The sequence below is a fragment of the Silurus aristotelis genome (assembly GCF_946808225.1).
Source record: "Silurus aristotelis genome assembly, chromosome: 13".
Lineage (NCBI taxonomy): Eukaryota > Metazoa > Chordata > Actinopteri > Siluriformes > Siluridae > Silurus > Silurus aristotelis.
The window spans coordinates 7,833,232-7,855,731 of record NC_139586.1 but is presented as its reverse complement, the minus strand read 5'-3'; the positions used below and the strand labels follow the sequence as shown (position 1 = coordinate 7,855,731).

Here is a 22,500-nt window from a genome sequence, read left to right as displayed (position 1 = left end):
CCTGAAAAATAGAAAAACATGCCTTAGTCTTTGGTGAGATGAGAACTGGATAATGCCAGTCATGTGAGCTTTACATTCTGTACACATACAATGAGAATTTCTCCACTAATATATATTGGTACTCCTACCATTTATATATAATGTTTTCAGTAATGCTCATTAAAGTGTCTAGATTGTACACAGTTTCCTCTTTTGGTTGGTTTTATATGTAATGATACTTTGAATGAAATGAAACATTTACCTATATAACTTCAATGAACATACAGCACAAGAGCAAGTAATACAAGATACAATACACCAATCATATACATTGAATATGCATCTTTTTTTATTGTCATTAATACAAATAAAGTAAATCCTATAGTCAAAATAAAACAATTCTGAATAAAACATATATTATTGAGTAGTGTTTACTTAAAACCATGTAGAGTTTGTTTTCTCAATGAAGTACTGTCCCTTTAGAGAGCGCAGGAGAATTTAGCCAGATTGTACTAAGCCTATTCGGGAACATTAAATATGTCAAGTCAAGTCAAGTCAAGTCAAGTCAAGTTTATTTGTATAGCGCTTTTCACAACAGACATTGTCTCAAAGCAGCTTTACAGAAATCAACAGTGAAGGTGAATGGTGTGCGTTTGTCCCTGATGAGCAAGCCGTGGCGACAGTGGCAAGGAAAAACTCCCTTAGATGTTATGAGAGAAACCTTGAGAGGAACCAGACTCAAAGGGGAACCCATCCTCATATGGGTGACATCAAAAGTTTGGTCATAAATCTTTCAACAATACAGAACAATTTGTGATCATCATAGATCCAGCATCAGCTTCTCCATGCCAGGGCCTTTAAACACTCGGCATCTACTTCTCCATGATCATCCATAGGTCCATAATCTTCACGAGGTGGGACGTGACTGGAGCTGGCCAAACCTCAGGATGCCTCGGGATGGGGAGAGAAAGAGAAGCAGTGGAGAGGAATTAGCGTAGCTGCTGTTCATGATATTAACAGCACAAGTTGATAATGTGCATGTAATCATATATTCTGGAGCACAAGGTTATGATGTGATGTGTGTGATGTGTGTTATGTGTAGGCTTTGCTAAAAAGATATGTTTTTAATCTACACTTAAACTGGGAGAGTGTATCTGAACCCCGAACACTGTCAGGAAGACTATTCCAGAGTTTAGGAGCTAAATGTGAAAATGCTCTACCGCCTTTAGTGGACTTTGCTATTCTAGGAACTACTAGAAGCCCAGAGTTTTGAGATCTCAGGGAGCGTGACGGATTGTAGCGTGTTAAGAGACTGGATAGATACATGGGAGCCAAACCATTTAGTGCTTTATAAGTGAGTAGCAGTAGTTTGTAGTCTATTCGAAACTTAATAGGAAGCCAATGTAGGGACGATAAGATTGGGGTTATATGATCGTATTTTCTTGACCTAGTAAGAACTCTTGCTGCGGCATTCTGAACTAACTGAAGCTTGTTTATTAATGATGCAGGACATCCACCTAGTAATGCATTACAGTAGTCTATTCTAGAGGTCATAAACGCATGGACGAGCTTCTCTGCATATGTCTTGTGGGTGAAGCTCTCTCATGAGGTTGGATAAGAAAAAGCCAATTGTGCAAAGCATAAATTCTGCCTATGAGTCTGGGAAGGAGCTTAAGAAGATTTTAAAATATTGGAAATCATTCATTTCACTGTTTGAAATATCATCCACAAGTGGAGAGAATATACAGCTACTGCCAACTTGCCCAGGCCAGGCAGGTCACCCCGGCAAATGAAACTGAGGGTAGACTGTAAAATGGTAAAATATTCTTTAAAAAGTGCAGAATTTCAGCAAAAGATCTTGCAAATGTTCCTTTCTACCATTAGAAAGATAAACCACAAGTTTGACCTACATAATATGTGCCGGGAGGAAGCTGTTGCTGTCAGAAAAAAACATGTAGGTAAAAATAAACTATGTCGAAGTAGATCTTGGCAAAGAACAAGGCATTCTATACCAATTCTATACCTCCAGAGTGCTGAAGGAACATTGTTTCATTTTACTGTGTACTGCATCAGCTATATATGGTTAAAATGACAATAAAAGCTTCTTGACTTGACTTTGATGTACAAAGATAGAGTTGCTTATTCACAGTACCAGGTCATGCTAGGCTAAAACCAAAAGCAGCATTTGATCACCTGTAAAGCATGGTAGTATAAATGGTGTGGTCTGGGGTGATTGGCTGCCTCAGGTCTTTCTAAATTACCATAATAGTATCGACTTTGGACTCTCTTTCATATCAGAGACTGCTTGAGGAGAATGAGAAGCCATGTGTCAGATAAGGATATGTGTCAAATGTTGAAGATAAAAAAAAAAGTGTACCGTCTAAAAGGATAATGATACGAAACATACAAGTAAATCCAACAAGGAATAGCTTAATAAGGAAATGAAAATCTAATTGAAATGCTGTGGCTACAACATTATACATCAAACAACTGCATAGGTGAAATGAATTAGTGAGAAAGAATTTTTTCCATTAGATGTCAGTAAATGGTTTAGAAAACAATGAAGTTTCTGGCAAACAAGGCCAGTTACTGAATCCAGGAGTGTATTTTTTTTTATATTTGTCTATACATACTGTTTAACAAAGACAAATAATTGTTTATACGTACACAGTATCCTCCTTTCTATGGGTATTTGGAACCCAAAGGTTAACCCTGCCATATATGAAGCATTTAATAAGGTTGCTTTGCCCTGGCTTGGTAGTTTTGACCGAAACAAGAATATTTTACTGACCAATCTAATGAGTGCAACCCTCTGTGGTTGAGCAGTTTCTGCCTGCACCTCATCAAATAAAACCACCAAGGAGGCAATGTAAATGTCTGCATGTGACTTGACCTGACTTGTTCATCCTCAATTATGCTGGCTATAATCCTCCACCAACTTGGAATGTGGTGCTGCTGTCAAGATGGCGCTTCCTTTAATGCTAATATAATCCTTGTACTATAGAATAGCAAAGGCCCTTTCTGCTGGAATCACATGAAACAAAGCATTGCTGCTTTGTGTTAAAACCAGCATGGACCATGGCCAAACTGAGGTTGACCATTAGAGAGGTTAATTATGAGTTGTTCCTGGCCTTTGATGGAGGGATCAATGATAGCTGAGACTTAGCCACTAGATTCAAAGAGCCAACAACTATCTCTGTGAGATGATCAATGCTAGAGCATAGATACCAGACAGCTTAGACACTCTCCACATGAGCACAAATTCTAGATGTGCAATCAAGTTGTATATAGTGCCTCACCACTAAGTGTGATTTTTCAAGGGCAACCTCCAACAAGGAACTTTTCAGAATATCAACTAAAACTATATCCTTTAAAAAAAAAAGTTTGTGTTTTTTCGTGTTGTATGTTCCTTTCTTTAATAATGAAGTATTATCTGTAGCTCTCAGCGATTCTCCTCTGTCTTGTACTTCAGACATTCGGCCTCAGTGTGCTCCAGTAGCCTACCGCGCATGAACCAATGCGAGAGTTCGTTTCCGACCTCGTTCCTGTAAATCGTTTTATTATTTTTTTTGTGCTATTGTTGATTTTGTGACCTATTGTTGCTTTTGTGACCACATTTGACCTATGCCTTTTGCGTCGGGTCCTGCAGGCAGGTATGTAGTTGGTATCTAATGTGACTTGGTGGATCCTGAGCAAAACCGGCTGCGGTATTCCAGTGATGGAGTATGTGAAATAGTTGAAGTCACTGCCAGTAACCCGAAGCTGAGGCAGTAAGTGTTAATCAGTGTTCAAGATCACTAACTTTGCAACAGAGTGTATAAGCATGAGGGCAAACCAGTCCTAACCAGTATTTGCATTGTCACATGCCATGATACCCCTAGCTGTGACTGTAAGACAATTGCTGTATGGATCGATTCCTCACTCAAAACTGACTATAGCTGACACAAACTAAATAACTTTATAAAAGTAATCTGATACTATCACCAGAATCCAGGCATTAAATGGCATTCCAGTGTTGAAACACCACCCGTGATGGTGGTATCGATGAAATAAGACTGTATGTCTCCTAAAACCAGGGGCACATCAGCATTTTTGGGAGCCTGTAAAGTTTCACAATCTAATGATATAGTCTTGATTATAAAGTTTTATGTATTAATTAAATACTCTATCAATTAACACTAATAACTAGTTTTAAACAAAAAAGAAATTGTCACAATCTTCCATCTCTCTTTTCTTTGTGCTTTATTATTTGTTTTTATCTAACTCTGCATAACATCCTCACTGTTCAATACATTTTGGGATTTGGAGTTCCTCCCTGAAGAGCAACATTTCTGAACCATTTGTAGATCTGGGTCTAACTTGCATCAATCATAGCAGATAAAACGAGATTTGATCCAGAGTTTCAGCACTTTGAGATGTAGCCCACATGCTGTGACTCGGTACTTGAAGGATGTACAGCACGTGGCACTACGAGTTCTTTTTTTCTATTAATTCTATATTTAGAATGAACATATGAAGTAGTACAGAGTAAATCTGTAAGGGCGTATTTGGCCTGCAAGCCTTGACTTTGGCATGTGTCCTAATCTAAGAAAGATTTAAGAAATCGAAATGAAATGAAAAAGAAAATAAGGCTGATGCAATTCACATCTCGATGCATAGCCAACTATACATTAAAGATACACATGAAGCAGCTACCGATGCGATGCGATACAATTCACCCCTATAACAGTGCGATCTGATTTCGATTTGATTAAACGCAATGCGATTAAACGCAATACGATCCAAAGGAAAAAAATAAGATGCTATGCAAAATTAATATGGTACAGATAGTTTACTTTAATTTGCCAGCAAATAAATTTACTTGAGTGCCCACTGACTTCTAACGCATGGCCCTAGCAGGTATTTGTAGTGCAAAAAAATCAATTAATTAATTAAATCAAATATGTTCAAAATGATGCATCGTGAGAAAAATGGCAACTTGTATCCAATGCATTTTTTTTTTTAAGTGAAGAAAGGAAACAGACCTGCTTCAATTCACACACACACACACACATACACACACACACGCTCGCACGCACGCACGCACGCACGCACGCACGCACAAACACACACTCTCTCTCTCTAAGTTACGCAGCAACTAACCTATTTCTGCACTAAGCTCGACCTTGCTGCTAACAGTTTTCTGCAGTTACCTAAAAATGTTCAAATTACACATTGTAGTACTGCGTAGAGCTCACACTAATCATTTTTCTACTAAAATAGCAGCAAGTTTAAGTGTAATTATGCCAAAAGAACATCATAATATGGAAACATAATATGAAACTTAGGAATGCTTAAGTGCCATACGCAGCTTTTTCCCACAGAGGTGAAACCAAACACTATTTAAGTAATTCATCTGACAACTGTCACCTCTAGAGCAATTCAAACGCGCACACACACACACACACACACACACACACACACACACACACACACACACACACACAGGGTTACTCTCAGTCAAGGGCATCCCTCTGCGATGCTCGAAAAACAGTGTGTTGCCATCATTACACACACACACACACACACACACACACACACACACACACACACACACACACACACACAAACACACACACACAAGGTCACACAGCCTCATTTGTACCATTTCTCCCACTGATCCTCCATCCAACCCTCTCCTCCGTCTTCTGCTCTGTCGTTCATCCTGTGCAGCAGTGCAGTGTGAGATTGATGGAAAGAGAAATCATAGAAACGCAATCATCTTGCTAGCTGCTAATCCAAACCACGGCGCAAAAAACACAGTGTGCTTCCTTTAACTATTATATAATCTCCTCTCCCTCTCTGTCTGGTTAGTGACTGCAGCATCTCTCACTCCCTCTCTTTTTTCTCTCTTTCTCTCTCGCTCTTTCTCTCGGTGTCTCTCACTGCTCCCTATTTGTCAAAACAAAGTGCTTAGGATTAATGATCCAGCTCCGGTCACCTTTCCTTTCCTCTCTCTATCTCTACCTCTCTCTCCCCTCCCATCTCTCTCTCTCTCTCTCTCTCTCTCTCTCTCTTTCTCTTTCTCTCTCTCGCTCTCTCTCTCTCCGAATCATGTTGACAGCAATTATTGAGGGTGAGTGGAGCAGCTTCACGAGATGAAGGCAACATGGTTGTGCATGTGTTCGCATTCTATTAATCGTTTCACTCACTACGATCGTTCCCTAAGGAATTGCTGTGTGAGAGAGAAAAAGGGGATGATGCAATTACTGAAGAGGAATAATTGAATCTATATAACAGAAACAAGGGCTTTTAAGATACATACAACACAATATATATATATATATATATATATATATATATATATATATATATATATATATATATATATATATATATATATATATAATGTATTTGGCTTGGCTGAAGTGAAATATATTATAATAAAATTCTGCTAAATGTTATCATGAACTTCTCCAATTAATAATCTGAAATTAATCATTCAACATTCACACTATTGTTTTTGTGGATGCTTTCGTTCGATTCACTGGAAAACCAGTACCGGAAATAAGCAAAATCATTTGCCAATAGTACAAGACAAGCTTCAAAATCAGTAAAACTAGAAATACACTTAATCTAAGATAAAATGTTTCGTTATTTTTGTGCATATTCATGACATCCTTACTTGCTAAGGTATTATTTTCAGTGAATGCATAAAACAAGCTACAAAACAAACACAAGACGACTTGATATTCAATAAAACCTATTCAAAAATGTATCCTACATAATCTCCTAAATGTATACATTTGTGTATACGAAGACTAGAAAGAAAAATGTAGATGCTTTATGCTCGTCACATGTACTTTACAGCATAGTAAAATTATTTCTTCACATATCCCAGCAATGTTAGGAAGCTGGGGTCAGAGCACAGGGTCAGCCATGTTACAGCGCCCCTGAAGCTCAAGGGCCCAAAGAGTGGCAACTTGGCGATACCACGGAAACCCCAACCTTTGTGATCAGTAACCCTTAATCGTTGAGTTACCACCTTAAATCAACTGAGAAGGCAGGGTTCCATTTAGCTATGTAATAACATTTTTCTGAGACAACAGCATTTTCTCATTTTCCACATTGTGTCAAATAATAAGAAATGAAAAATATTGAATATTGTATCTTTATTCGAGTTTTGTGTGCATCACCAATCTAGTTGATAGCTAATACTGTAGCTGGCGTCTACAGCTTAAATAAATACCAAGTGTACGTAGCGACAGATGGGACTATAGTGATCCTATTAGGTTTAAATCTTGCTGTCAAATCTGTTTAAAGTTTTGTTCAGTGGATTTGACTTGACAAGTATATTTGTGAGTCACTTTATTAGTAACAGCATTATACCTGCACAATCATGCAGTTTGATCCAATCTGGTGTCCATGTGGCAGCAATGCAACGTATCCGGTCCTGCAGATACAGTTCAGACCCCCTACTACCACAATCACTACAATGTAGGTTCATTTAAAAATATAGATTTTAGCATTAGCTACTAACACTAGTATTTGCTAAAAATTCTAGATAAAGCTTATAATTCTTTGGCCCACGGAGTCGCCAGGCAAATTGGCATCCAAATCTCCCAGGCCAAGAAAGTTATGTGTCTGGGCTATGCATTTCACTGTAATTATGGGGGCTATTACTTTTGAACACCATTCATTCATTTTGCTGCTCTACAAACAATTATTACTAGCTGTCACCTGACTCTCCTGCTAACAAACCACATGTCAAGGTTAAACACTGATAATTTTGATATAGTGATAAAGCAGGTCTATCAGGACATACACACATCAATATGCTGTATGCAGATTAATATCTATAGAAGGAATAAGACCACAATCATTGCTGTGCAATAAAAAATGGAACATTTGCCGCTCCTGCAGAGAAATGTGTATTAGAGGATCCGAACAGATGCCCAGATTTGGGTGTAGGCCAGGGGCATGGCGTGCATTTTAGGGGGGGGGGGGGGGGGGGGGGGGCATATTGTTACTGAAAGTCTGCAGTACAGTGGGAATTAATATTACATTTCAGGGTGGCACTCTGCAGAAACATTCCTGTGTGGTACTTCTCAGTCAACCATCATTTAAAGAAAAGCAAACAGGAAGCATTAGTTACAGCTACACCAAGATCATCCACAAAGAGAGAGAGAGAGAGAGAGAGAGAGAGAGAGAGAGAGAGAGAGAGAGGGAGAGAGAGAGAGAGAGAGAGAGAGAGAGAGAGAGAGAGAGAGAGAGAGAGAGAGAGACTGACTAGAGACTAAAGTAATCTTCTTACTGACTGTGAAATATTTTCAGGGATATTTAGTATAAGTCCACACTTCCTCTTTCACTGAAAATATGGACAAAATTAGCCAGCAATGAATCAGCTACATCCTTTTTGACTTGCCAATAATTCACAAGCACATGTACAATAATTATTAGTCATTAAGAATATAAAGAACATTTGGCAAACTGCCTGCATGTCCAGCATGTGCTTCTTTAACACTGGATCTATGGGAATTTCAGGTGAAGTCTAGACAAATCTATTCATATGCTTCATACAGCAGTGTTAATTAATGGCCAAAAATAATTCTGACAACAAGGACAGTCCATGTCTTCATGTCGTCTCTGGGAGTTTTCATTGCCACTGTCACCTTCTGGCTTGCTGATCAGGAACAATTGTATACATTTAAGCTGATTTGTGACTTAACCGCTATTAAAAGCACTATAACAATAAAAACCTGAATGAAATATTTAAATATGGAACATTATTATTAAGCACATAACAATTTTTAAAATTATTTTTTTCCTGGGGTACCAGTGACCAGTGTCCCTTTCTTCTCTTCAGATATGTCTGATTCATCCCTACCTCTGGATTGAGTTCTTTTCAATATAAAAGACCACCCTGTGCAGCTGAGGATGGTTCCACATGAACACCTTAAAGATCCATGAAGTTACTGAGCAACTCGAGTACTATGAGGATGAATTTGGACTGTAATTCATATTAACAGTCTGCTAGAATGGTTCAGGACTGCAGTTTTTGCATGAAGAGTTCTGCATATAAGCATCCATCACTAAACACTACACCTCAACAATGATGGCCACCAAGATAAGGAAGGGTTCCCTGTAAAAGTCTGGTTCGTCTTATGGTTTTTTCCTCATAACATCTCAGGGAGCTTTTCCTTGCCGCTCTCACCAGTGGTTTGCTCATTAGGGGGAAATGTATAAGGAACAGACTTGGGTAGTAAACGTATACATTTTTAGTTTATAAACGTTTTATATATTTACATTGGGACAATGTCTATTGTAAAAAACGATATGCAAAAACAAACAAAAAAGACGTAATGGAATTATTTTTTTTATCACCATCATTATCATCAAATTAAAAGTGTGTCCTCAAAATCATTGACAAACACACTGACATGCCTATGCATCATTTTTTTTTATTCCAGGATTCAGTTTGACCAGAATTAATGCATTTATCCGATTTTTGCAAGAACTTTAAACATCCAACAAAAAAGATTACTGACTTTGACATCCTGATAATCTGTAGCCCACGTAAGCAACTGATCATTTACACGGATCATATCTTTTTATATGTTCTGTAATATACATGCACTTACATGACCCAGATAGGGTCTTAATGACAACCGACTGAAATAAACCCCATGAACTCCTTACAGATTAAAAGAACAGAGATATGATCTGTACCCTGTAAAGAAAAAGTCTGGGGTTGGATTACATTCACATGGTTTTGTAGGAATGATGCTGCATCTCCACTCTTTCACCTCCAAAATGTGCAGGGTTAAAGAGGATGCTTTTATGGTTACAGTGTAATGTATATATCCATGAGGTCTATTAGAAGAATCTACGGGGTGTTTGCATGACTTAAAAATGAAACTAGGAATTCAGCACAAATTATTAATAAAATACAATCTTTAGGGCTTTTCTTTATATATCAGATCATATAGTGGCTGATGTTATCAGTGGCATTGTGGGAAACAAATGATTGTCTAATTATAAGTTTGGAAACAAGGGTCAAAATTCCTTATTATTCCTAGTTTTAAATTAGATCTTTTGAAAAATAATAATAATAATTCAATACTTGGTTATCAATGAGAAAGCGGTAACAGTTAAATCAACAAGCATCCTCTCATTTTCCAAAAGGAGCATCAGCATCTTTATGTCAATGGGTTTCTTTTTATCCAAAAATGGGGGGAAATGAATTGTTTTGTTATAAGCATTTTGTAGTATCTTGATTTTCTTACCTGAAAGCAGCGGCGTCAGTGGCGGCAGTGGTGGCGGCGGCTCGGGGCTGTGCAGCCCGTGAAGACTGTGCAGGAGTCGGGCTTTTCCTCTTCTCTCTCTCCGCCATTTCTTTCTTCCGCCTCCCTTTTTTCCCATTCATCAGCAGTATCAGGAGCAGGAACAGAGCAGGGAGGTGGGATGCTGCGATAAGGCCGGCGGGAGGGGCGCGGATCCTGGCTCTAGTGGTCCGATACCGGATACCACCGAGGAGATGATACCGATACCACACACGATAGCTTTCTAAATTAGCTCAGTCCGCATATAAAAAAGGGCGGAAAATGTCAAAACAAACACACGTGATTATTAATAATAATAATAATAATAATAATAATAATAATAATAATAATAATAATAATACAAGGGGGGTCAGTATGCAAAGAACAATCATGTGACTTAATCCTTAGCAGGGGACATCTATTTTATATTGTATGAAAGCACTGGGAATTCAGTACAATGTCTTAGAAAGTACTTACAGGAGTCAGTACAGTGTCCAGCATGCACCTGCAAAATTCAGTGCAGAAAAAAATCAGTGAAATGCCAAGCATGCATTGTACTGAAACATACCTGCAGAATTCAATTAAATCTTTTTGCATTTATGTGCAGAATGTAGTACAGTGTTCATCATACCTCTTGTGGCATTTAGTGCAGTGTCCATCCTGCTTTTGCAAAAATTCTGTGAAATGCCAATCGTGAATCTGCGGAATTCATTACCACGTGCACCATGCACTTTCCAAATTCAGTGAAATGTCCAACATGCATCTGAAGAGTTCAATACAATGTCCAGCATTTATGTGCAGAATGTAGTGTCCAGCATGCACTTGCAAAAAAAACCTCCAGTGACATGCAAAACATGCAACTGCAGAATTCATTGGTGCCCACCTTGCACTTACAGATTTCATTGAAATGCTCAGCGTACATCTGCAAAATTTTTGCAAAAAAAATGTGTAGAATTCCCAACATGCATTTATAGAATTCAGTACAATGTCCAGTATGCACTTGTGGAATTCAGTGAAATGCCGAAATTAATCTGTATAATTTAATTAAAATGTATCCATCATGCAAGTGCAAAAGAAATCAGTGAAATGCCCAACATGCATCTCCAGAAAACAGTACAATGCCCAGTACACACTTGTACAATTAAGTGAAATGCCCAGCATGCACTTGCAAAGTTCAGTACAGTGTCAATCATGCTTTTGCAAAAATCCAGTGAAATGCCCAACATGCATCTGCAGAGTTCAACGTCTAGACAACGTCTAGTATGTATGTCCAGAATTTAGCACAATGTTCAGCGAGGACTTGTAGATTTCGGTTGAATGCATAATTTGCATATCCAGAATTCAGTACAATGTCCAGCATGCACTTGTGGAATTCATTTAATCCATTGTCCAGCTTATATCTGTACAATTCAACATGATGCACAGCATGCATCCATAAAACTCACTACAATGCCTGGGAATCATTTTGCAAATACACAATACAATTGGAATCTCTACAGTCCACTCCCTCATGTTTGTTCACTATTGAAGTAGCAAATAAAATGCCTATGAAGTGCACTTATAGCTCAAAGAAATAGAATTGCAATCTCCAAGACAGGCATAATAAAGACAGCTGCAATTTTATAGATTAGTTTATAAATAAATAAAAGGTTAAAAAAGGGGGAGTGAAGCAACAAAGGGACAGTTGTTTTAAACTCCTCCATTCTCTCATTCCCTCACTATACCTCTCCTGATCATTTCAACACAGTTTCAGCACATAGTATGTGACATCATAGAGGGATGATGATCATTAAAAGGTTGTGATAATGTACCAGATAGTTTTCTTTGTAAAACACGACATAATAGATTATAAATGGTACATTTGGATGTCAAAGCCAAAGAAATATATACTACTAAATATATGCTATATCCTACTTAAGTCAGTCAAGTTGTTTGGGTTATTTAAATGTATAGCATTTGGCAGATACACTATTCTGGTGTGACTTACATTTATTCCATGTATATACAGGGCAGTGGATGGATAAGGGCCTTGCTCAAGGGCCCAGCACCTTATCCACTTAGCTACCACTTATATGAGCTGAAAAAATGCATGTCTAAATAACCTGCTGTATCAATTATGTGCATATAATAATTCATACATATGTAATTTCTGCTACTGTATAAAAAAAACGCATCTTCAAACTGAAGATAATAAATTATATTTAATTATAACAGAATTACAAATTAGTTTCTAGTTACTCAGCAAATCATTTATTACACCTTGTCTGATAGCAATTGAATGAGTTTAATGTTCTAGATTTGTCATAGACCTGATTATCCAATGGAGATAAAAAAAATAAAATAAAAAAAGTCTACACAAGTCTGTTACAATGGCAGGGCTTTATGGTGTAAAACAAAAAATGACACCAAGCTCGATCATGTCAGAATTTCTTTTCCCATCTTCAGTGTGAAATCATGCAAATAAATATATAAAGTAAAAATCAATCAGAAACATTATAGTGGGAAAAGAATATTTAAAAATGTTACAATAATAACAAATACAATAATTTGGTTGAAAAAGTGTATGCACTGTTTTACAGTTGGTGGTGTGGCTATATTTAGAAAAAAATCAATCACTTTCAATCTTGTATTTTTTTTAAAGATATTATTTTAAACATTATACATTAATACTGATGACTTTTAATTTGATGACACATTTGAATTGATGCACACTCTTGCCATTCTCTTAGTCAGCCTCATGAGGTAGTTACCTGAAATGTTTTTCCAACAATCTCAAAAAGTTCCCAGAGGTGTCGAGTGCATGTTGGCTGCTTTTCCTTCACTCTTTGGTTCATCCAAAAATTTTAAAATTGGATTTCGATTGGGTGATAATGGATGCCAGGTCACCTGATGCAGAACGCCATCACATTCCACCTTGAACAAATGACTCTTATATAATCTCATCAAATGGCACACCAAAAAAGATGAAACAGAGCTCCACAGTGACATCATCATGAACAGGATGGCCCTTCATAATGTATAAAAGAACAAAAAAAAAAACTTGCCAGAGAGGCCATTTGAAATACGACAACAGCTACAGGACTTTTTTACAAGCACTGATTACTCAATCAACAATCTCTCGAATTTATTTTTTTGCCCTTTCTCACAAAAAACACACAAGCTCAATTACATCACTACATCAAAATGATTTTTTTTAATTTTTCATTATTCCCTAATAATAAAATTCCCAAAAGCCCTTTTTTTTTTTTATTATTTAATAAGATGTCAAACATCAGTTTTCTGCCAAAAAGTCAGGTTTTCTGTGGCATGAGTTGAAAATTGTTCACCAAAAGTCTCCATTGTAAGAAATTACTCTCTCAACCAGGATTCTACTCCAACATACACTTCATTCACTCTTTCACAAAATGCCTTTAATAGCATAGATGTCATTAGGAAATATGTATAGAAAACCAGTTAAATAACATTTAATCGGTTTTTAATATGGGACCAGCAGCAGGACATTAAGGACCATCTTTGACAAAAGGTGTTCAATTACCATTATATTACAATTATATCACTTGACCACTTGGGCCACTACTCAATTCTTACAATTTGGATTGAAAGTGATTATAATTGAAAGCACGAATTGTTGTGGGTTGTTTTTTTTTTAACTTGTTTTAAACCCAAAGTACTTCCTCTATTCTGTCACTGCTACCATTTAGTCTGACAAAGGTTGGGTGATTTCTCCAAGGACAATGGGCAAAATGATCAGGATCCAGATGTGTATAATTGCAGACATCTACGATGATGATTTTATAAAAAAAAATTACGAACCTCTGTCTAGTCAAATTTCTGTTAATTCCTGGTTGTTTTACCAGCAATTACTAGGGGGAAAAATCGATACTTAGACTTGAACTGGAAGAAAAAGTTTATTTCTAGTGATGCAAACTTGGAGCAGCTTACTTAGGAGACAATTCACTACGGATCAATGCCGACTTCTGACCTGGTGGAATGGCCCAAGGGCAAAGGTCAGCTCCTAAACGCCCAGTGGTAAATATTTCACTCACAATCTGTGTGCCCACTTTCTGGAAGGTTAGATGTATTACAGTCAACATTACAGCCAGTGGTTGATCTTGATAATTTGGAAGTTTGTTTTTGTATCTATGTCAGTGAAGTGCTAACAACTTGTAGAAAATGTCTTCAATAATAAAAATAATGTGTAATTGTGAATCGTAACAGATGCAGTTATCAGGAAATAGTACCAAAAATATAATAAAGGTTTTGCTGTGAAGCAGCAGATCAATTTTAAAATGTAAAACAGTAAATAGTTTCTGTTAATATCAGCAATGTGGAATTGTGATCAAAACAACTACAATAAGGCCCTTAGTGCCCCCTTTTTGGCTTTGGCCAGTGCCCCCAAAATGTTTGTGCTCAGCCTTGAATCCGACCATACTGGTGTTTTTCCTGCTCCTCTAACTCACGCAACTAAAACGTCTCCTTGTTGCAATATTTCAGGATTGTTAATTAGCTGATGCACTGAATCCAATAAGCTGAGGAGCAGAAAAAAAAAATGTGCAAGACAGAAGCAAGTCCTAGAGCAAGATAAATAAAAGAAGAAAATGTGATTAAGGCCATTAAAGTTTTTCACTTATTTAATTATGGAATCACTTCCATTAGTGTCTTCTTAAAAAAAAAAAAAAAAAAATACCTACAAAAAAACCCCTGGAACACAGCATCCTGACTACTTGGAAATAGAAATGTCCTTGATGTAAACACATCATACACCTGCAGACAAAGCAGGTGATAAATCTCGAGCTTAAATAAAGAACAAAAGATATTAAAATACAGCAAAAAAATTCACACACACACTAAACTTCATGAGTCCAGTTGAAATGTGTATAGTGAACTGGATACACTAAAGGTGTGTGTGTGCACAGTGTTAGTTACCGTACAAGTCTTGTTTAATTCACAGATAATGTTTTCTTTTTCAGAGTCATTTAAAATTTCAATTCTTTTCAGCGCAAACAATGTCTGATTCATTGTGAACGTAAGGCATCAGTGGTGATCTTCTGAACCTTGCCCCCTGAGCTATCTCCGCCCCTGGATTATCAGCGTTTTGGCAACTACGCCATCTGGAATCTGTAGCTCTTTAAACCCTGCGTGATAAAAGGAGGATTTTAATGACATCCTCTGTAATCCTTAGATACCAAATGTGTCAACACATGTTGCAGTATAACTGTGAGATTCAACTTCATTTAACATTAAGCCAGGTGCTCACTGTGCGATTTTTGGATATGATTTGGTCCAAAAATGTAAAAGATTCCTATAATCCTAGGTTCCTGTCAAAGGATTTTAGGCCCTGCCCATATTTTGCGTTCCGTTTTGGCCTTCCGTGCGCACCGTGACGGAGGCATTTATAAATGATGCTGCGTTTTTTTTGCCATTGGTGCGACCTTTCAAAGAGCTGGAAAGTAAATAAACAGCAGGCAGAAATTACTCGTGTAAAAAGAAACCGTGTTACGGTTTGCGCATGAGCAGTACAGGGACGTAAAAGCGTTTTTCAGATGTTTCAGTGTGGATGTGCAACTTTTTGGGAAATGATTGAAAACGGAAGGGTGGAGGCGTAGAGTTTCTGGACTCCAGCTTTATCCGGATTTGTGTGACTTCTCCTGCGACGACCATAAAACCAAGAACCAATAAGCGCAACGCTATTAGTGCAAACAGCCAATAGGAAAAAAGTCGAAACGAGTCAGGCGGACAGTACAGCAAGAAGAGGCTACCATTAACGAGAGAAGGCGGGTGTCACGGACATTGACATTATGACCACTTGCAAAAGGTTTTTTCAAAATTGCAGAGTGTGCACCCGGCATTACCTTCCAACCTTTGGAATTTCTTTCATGTAACGAAGACACTTTTTACGTTTTTGGATCTGATATTTACGAACTTTTACATAAATTTTATATTTAAAAAAGCAATAAAAAAAAAAAGTGGTGGGAGAGAACATCGAATGCAAATGCATAAAGGTGCAGTCTTCTGCTACGTCCTCTGGTGTTTTGCTAAAAAAAAATAAAGTGCCTTTTTTAATTTATTTTTTTATAAATGTAACTTGCATATTATGTGGCGTAATTGTGTCAAACCCGACACGACTGTTTATTCATTGATAACCCGTTTTAAAACTTACATCTGTAACAAAATGCTTCTCATCAGACCCAATAATTTAGATTGTTTTGTTCAATGCCTGTCCTTTAATCCAGGGGGCCCTTTTTTATGCCACGGACCGGTTTAATGAAAGACAATATTTTCACGGAGCGGCCTATAAGGTGTGGCGGATAACTACAACAAAATAAAATTATACGACCGGCTTAAAAACTGGTCTTTTCTAAATATAATAAACGTGAATCCACAGTATTATATAGCGGTAATGTATTGTGTGTTACTGGCCGGAGCAGCCCCTTTATGGAGGTAAGACATGTGACTGAGGCAAGCGTCATGACACGTATCAAGAGTGAGTTATAGACAGATGTGGCGGAGAGAATCCGGGAATTTTCCAAAATAAAACATCGTTTAGAATCAGATAATAAATAAAACAAAAATAATGTTAGTTATGTATTCTTTCTGTGCGGCCCGTGTGTTCAAGAAAGCTTTTTTGTCCATCATACTCCTGCGTCTGCTTTATTTTTCTCTCCTGCAGGAGGAACGTCCGGAATCGTGTTTCCTTTCTTCATCTCGAGTCCTTTGACCCAGGTGTAGGCGAACGAGCCTCCGAGGACCATCATGTTGCTGCTCCACCACAGCAGGCTCTTGTGCGATTGCTCGATCGCGATCGCGATGACTGTCTGCGCGCACGCCTTCGCCGTGCCGGACACGTTGTGAGTCAGTGGACTGGTGAATTTAATCTGCATGCCTGTCACGTATCCGATGGCAAAGCCGAAGATGCCCCCGAGGACCATCATGCCCCAGAAATGGACGTCCGAGGCGTGGCTGAAATCGAAGATGCGTGGCAACTCTCCAAAAGCGATGATCAGTGGGATGAAGAGCATGCACGCGTTTAGGTTGTTATAGTACGATAGCCTCCAGATGCTTCCATCCACTGCAGGCATCACTTTCTTGGTGTAAATGGCATTTAAGGAGACGCAGGCACTTGCCAGGACCCCGAATACCACCCCGATCCAGGAGAGGGAGCCGGCGGCATCTTCCTGGTCCACACCGAGCCAAAAACCACCTGAGAAAGAACATCACACAACAGAAGAAGATCGGATCATTTTAGTGACTTGGTTCTTTGAATCTTGTTTATCAAAATGAACAAATCTTTTGAGGAGTCATTTAGTTCATTCCTTTGATCAGAAATAAAATAAACGGTAATATTTTCAATAAGCAGATTCCACACCATATACAAACATTGACTATAGTTCTAATAATGAAAATATGACAATGCAGCTAAGGACAAATTATGATCAACAGAATGAGTAGCTTCACCTCTCATCTTATTTTTACAATAATTATGGGGGTCATGTGATCAAAGAAACAAGGACTCCTGAGGTGAACTTCTCAATTCTGTTTCCTGTACTTAACCTACGGAGCTTTTGCGTGCTTTTATGCGTGCCCAGTAGAAAATTAACGAATCACTCTTTAAACTACACGTTTTTCCATCTCTACACATTACACTCAATTTGGCGGTACAATGACAACTTTTTTGTGTACACCATTTTACTTGTTTAATCCGCCTAAATTTTTGCTCACTGTATTGTGTCTTAATGTGAAGAGCTGGGAGAGATTTTTGCACCTCTGGCCATCTTCGGGCGACAGTCGAAAAGAAATTGATTTGGTCGCAGATACACTTACAAAGATCTTTCAAGATGAACATTTTTGAGAAAAGCTTGACATCGTGAGGAAAAGCCGGTCAAAAAAAACGGTTCAAAACAGTTAAGCGTTTTCATGAACCATTTATACTTTTGTGTTTTCTTTCCTGTCGAATTGGAACAAAAACCACACAATTTTGCCTTTCAAATCCCCCGGAAAACTGTAATGCACAGAGAAAAAAAAAAAAAACCACAGAAATCCCGGGGTCATTTTATAGGGTTAAAATCCATAATATCTTCCACTAGAGATGATGCATGCTGGTGGTGTAGCTGTGGTTCCAGTTCAAAGAGACTTGTTAAATTGTGTTCATTGGGTTTTTTGCTTTAGTAATGGTATTCATTCTGTGTTTCTGTATAATATCGATATTTTCTATAGCCGTGGCTTCATAACGATGGTATTAAAAGGTGGATTGATTCAGGTAGAACACCACCACCATCATCATTGTTTAGCTTTGTTTTTTTAATGCAAATCATGGCTTTTCTCACAGATGTTGTTGCTTCGGTCGAGATGTGTCATCCCAAGAAGATGACTGAGAAATTCTGAGTTTCAGTGTTAACTTAGTGGTTTAGGAATTGAACTTTGGATCGGAAAGCGAGTCCAAATACCAGCCACACCACACTCCCCGGCCCCTGAGCAAGGCCCTTAACCCCGTATCTGCTCAGGTGTATGACTGAGATAAATGTAAATCACTCTGGATTAGAGTGTTCTGCCGAATGCCATAGAAGCAACATAAATGTCAATGTAAATGCAACTAAGTACAATAAAATGGTGACGCCTAGTTCACCATGAGTGCTCTGTACACCAACTTTTAACTGTATACGTGACTGTGTAAACACGTTCAGAGGATCTGATGGTGGAGTTTGGCTTGAAGCCTGAGCACACGGACATACCCAGAATGACGCCACAACACAGCAGGGCGTGTAGCGACGTGGTCTGCTTGAGGATGACGTAACTGAAGAGGACGTTGAACACCGTGCTCAGTGAGCGGCCCACCGTGTAGAAAGCGACTCCGACGTGTTTCAAGCACAGGTTGTTGAAGGTGATCATGGAGATGAAGACGAGAGAGAGGGGTAAGATCTGGAGCGACACTTTCATATCCACTTTAATGGAGGGAAAGTCCACGTAGCCCGGTTTCAAAGACGACAACAAGCTCATGAGGCCGCAGAGTCCCACACTCACCACGCACTGGAAAAACGTGACGAAGAGCGGCGCGTCCATATTCTTACTGTCCAGCAGGTGGTTGTTCATGAAGACCATGGCGATGGACACAAACCAGTACAAAGCCACCACAAACGCGATCTTTATCGCCCGCAAGAGGAACGACTCCTCTTTTCCGTCCTCCTCCTTGGAGTCAGAGTTGCTCAAAGCCATTTTTAAAATTCTCGAGCGTTTCAACTGAGTCCTGTTCATAGTGAAAAATCAGAGGGTCAAACTCACAAATTATAACATTATCATGAACTGTACTTTGTCTTGTCTCACTGTGCTACATAAAATACCAAAAACGTGTTGTACCCCATTCCACAAAAAAGTGGAAATCCAAGTAAACACGAAAAATAATCAACACTCGTGTATTTCAGTGCACTTCCGGGGTTCGGAGGACCCTTAGGTAGCTTTGTGTACGCCTGAATTAAAATCGTGCTGCTTCAATTGTGTACACGAGAATTTTCGTTTATAGTAAAGCATGTTACAGTGTTTAAAATAGCATATAACACTGTTAAAAATAACATGTTACACTGTTTAAAAACAAAACAATTGCACAAATGGTCTTTAAACGGCTTTAAAAAGTGGCGCATGCGCAGTAACTCCATTTTCTTAAACCAGCATCATGCACTAATCAGGCGACTTTTATTGAACGTAACATTTATACATCAAGAATTAGTATCAAAAGAAAGAAACATGCCAGGTCTTTCTACATAAGCGATAAAAACTAACAAGTGCTGTATTTATTTGATCTCTGGAAAAGTGGAAGTGGTGTAGTAACACTACAGACAAGAAACCCCCACTGTCAGACTTACACTATAAAGCATCACATCTTCACTCACTTGAAATGAAATAAAGACTAAATTCATGTTGATAGAAAATGTATAAGTATTTATATATAAGGAAATATTATAATTACCTGACTGGATTTGTTCCCTGAGCAATGAGGCACTTTGCAGTTTTTTTCTGTGTCAGACAAGGAAGTGATTATAAACTCCTCCTTCAGATAGCAGCCAGGTAACACATTATGCAAACTAAACTGGACTTTCCTGACAGGTTACTTGTGCTGCTGAGAATCTGGTATTGAAAAGGTTAATGGGTTGTGATTTTTATTTCCAAGGACACATAAATCAAGTCAAGTAGGTTTTTATTGTCATTTCAACCATTTACAGTACAGCAAACAGTGAAACAAAACAGCCTTCCAAAGGACCAAAGTGCATAAGACATCATAAACGACACAAAACGACACACCTTATAAACTTATATCACACATATCAATTGTAAAAGAGCAGAGGACACAAATATACTGTACTGCTGTTTCAAAGACACGTATATATGCTAAGCATGCAATTTTATATCACAATATAAAACATTATGCTTATAGACCTGGATAGATCAGATCTGGCATACGAATGGTGATAATAATCATTCTAATAATATGTTTAATCCTTATAGCACATTTCTCATGCTCCTGGATGCTTCACAATAAAGAACGATGCACAACAGTCAATCACATAGATATGGATAATTTACCAGACCAAAAAATATATAATATGAGTAGTAATATTGGAAGAAGAAATTGGTTTCAAGCTGAGCTTTAAATTGATAGCTAGAGGTGGGTGACTGAGTTCCATAAGTGCCAGAACACAAAAAAACCTGCGGGCCGTAAACAAAAGACGGAACCTAGAAGCAATAAGGAGTTCACACCCAGAGGAATGAAGTGATCAAGTGGGAATATAAGAAGAAAGTATCAAGACCCATGTAATCATGAACAAATGATAGATTTGTGTGATCATTGTTTCCACCGTTTCTTTATGTTGCTGTAGGTCTCTTGGTAAAGTCTCCTTGGTAAATGTTTGTCTTTGCCTTTTGTCAATTTGTCAAAGGAAATCCTATTTCTTGGAATAAAATATAAGTGCTCTATGCTCTCCACTTGTTGTTGATGGTATATAAAAATGCTTCTAATGTTTTGTGATGCTTTTATACCCCTCTCTTAATCCAAACCTTCTGACAGTGATGCATACATTAGCAGTCAGATGTGAAGAAAATCCTACAAAAGGTTCATTATTTAACTGTTAACAGTTCAATGTTAAACACATGTCAATAAAGAAAGTCTTGCAGTTTAGACCACTTCTGCTCTGTTTAAGTTTCAGTCACACCTAGAGAGGTAAACAGCATCTCATGCTTTTTATTACAAAGTCAGGTGTGTCTGGAACATGATATAATAAGGTCACAGGCAGCTGGCTGTTCACCATGTTTTCCTAGTACACAGAAAAAAAGGTGAGTCTTGTCATCACAGTGCCTTTATCCTGCTATCTTGTTTCATTAGCTAGGTATATTTGTTATCTGAGAAACAACATTCCTGCTTGAACAATGAGCATGTCCTGTTTTTATTCCTCTCTCTCTCTCTCTCTCTCTCTCTCTCTCTCTCTCTCTCTCTCATGTAAACATGCCCCGAGGTTCCAGTGGCTGTGATAATGGTTAATTTAAAGTCCCCAATGAGTGTGATGATCAGTGGTGCACAAACATTTGAGCAAATAGTGTATCTCCAGTATATTGTTTTGTACGGGTGTTTATATTATTAATTAATGATTACCCTTTTTCTTATATTTCTCATTTGATTTTTGCTTAGTGTTGGACTATGTAAAGAAACCCTGAGTTTGTAAAACATTCTGATGTAAAGTGCAGAACCTCTGGCACATCTGTTGGGCAGTGGCGGGCATACAGAAACACAGTAAATGCAGTTTAGCACTGAATTACAGACAGGTATCTGATTCTGTGTTAATTCATTTTATTACTAAAGCAAGAAACACAATTCTACATCCAAGTCTCCTTTCACTGAAGCCACAGCAGCACCATCTGCATACATCATCTCTAGCATAAACATCAATATTAACCTTCAGTAATAACCCTGGGTTTTCAGTTCATTTTTTCTGTGCATTACAGTTTTCCTGGGGATTTAAAATTAAGGCAAATTGTGTGTTTTTATTTATTTATTTTTACATATTCTACAGGAGATGTCCATCTTTTCTTGAAAAGTCCATATTAAAAAGGGTATATCTGTGACCAAATCAATCTCTTGTCCTTTGTTAGCCATTGTGGAATAAAAACAAAACAGATTCACACACATATTTGGTTTTGTGCAGTTTGCTACAGATGTGGTTTGGGAGCTCTGGCCAGT

The 22,500-nt window shown here is 38.0% G+C and overlaps 2 protein-coding genes across 8 annotated transcripts in view; both read right to left on the bottom strand.

Moving 5' to 3' along the window:
- Window positions 1–10,547, bottom strand: part of mapk8ip1b (mitogen-activated protein kinase 8 interacting protein 1b) — a 33,884-nt gene extending 23,337 nt beyond the window's left edge. Inside the window, exons 1-2 of one of the 2 annotated variants that reach the window (XM_083558303.1) lie at window positions 10,245–10,547; window position 1 (exon numbers count right to left, since the gene is read on the bottom strand). The exon at window position 1 is cut by the window's left edge and continues 111 nt beyond it. In XM_083558303.1, the coding sequence (XP_083414429.1) occupies window position 1; window positions 10,245–10,384 (141 nt within the window). In that variant the 5' untranslated portion in view covers window positions 10,385–10,547. Of the gene's footprint in view, window positions 2–5,623; window positions 6,125–10,244 lie in introns of those variants that run through there. The other variant, XM_083558304.1, reaches the window with a different exon arrangement.
- Window positions 10,548–14,948: 4,401 nt separating this feature from the next.
- slc35c1 (solute carrier family 35 member C1) lies at window positions 14,949–20,576 on the bottom strand. Of its 6 annotated transcripts, none has more exons than XR_014536323.1 (4): window positions 20,239–20,576; window positions 19,010–19,521; window positions 16,006–17,481; window positions 14,949–15,618 (listed from the first exon to the last, which is right to left on the bottom strand). XR_014536323.1 is itself a non-coding variant. In XM_083558318.1 (3 exons), exons 2-3 carry the CDS (start codon window positions 19,488–19,490, stop codon window positions 16,913–16,915), a joined length of 1,050 nt encoding a protein of 349 aa, XP_083414444.1. In that variant the 5' UTR covers window positions 19,491–19,521; window positions 20,239–20,576; the 3' UTR covers window positions 14,949–16,912. The 6 variants fall into 6 exon arrangements, 3 of the variants coding, with proteins under 3 accessions (XP_083414444.1, XP_083414443.1, XP_083414442.1); XR_014536324.1 differs by lacking the exon at window positions 20,239–20,576 and adding an exon at window positions 19,632–19,802; XR_014536325.1 differs by lacking the exon at window positions 20,239–20,576 and having other exon boundaries at window positions 19,010–19,798.
- Between the last annotated feature and the right edge of the window lie 1,924 nt (window positions 20,577–22,500).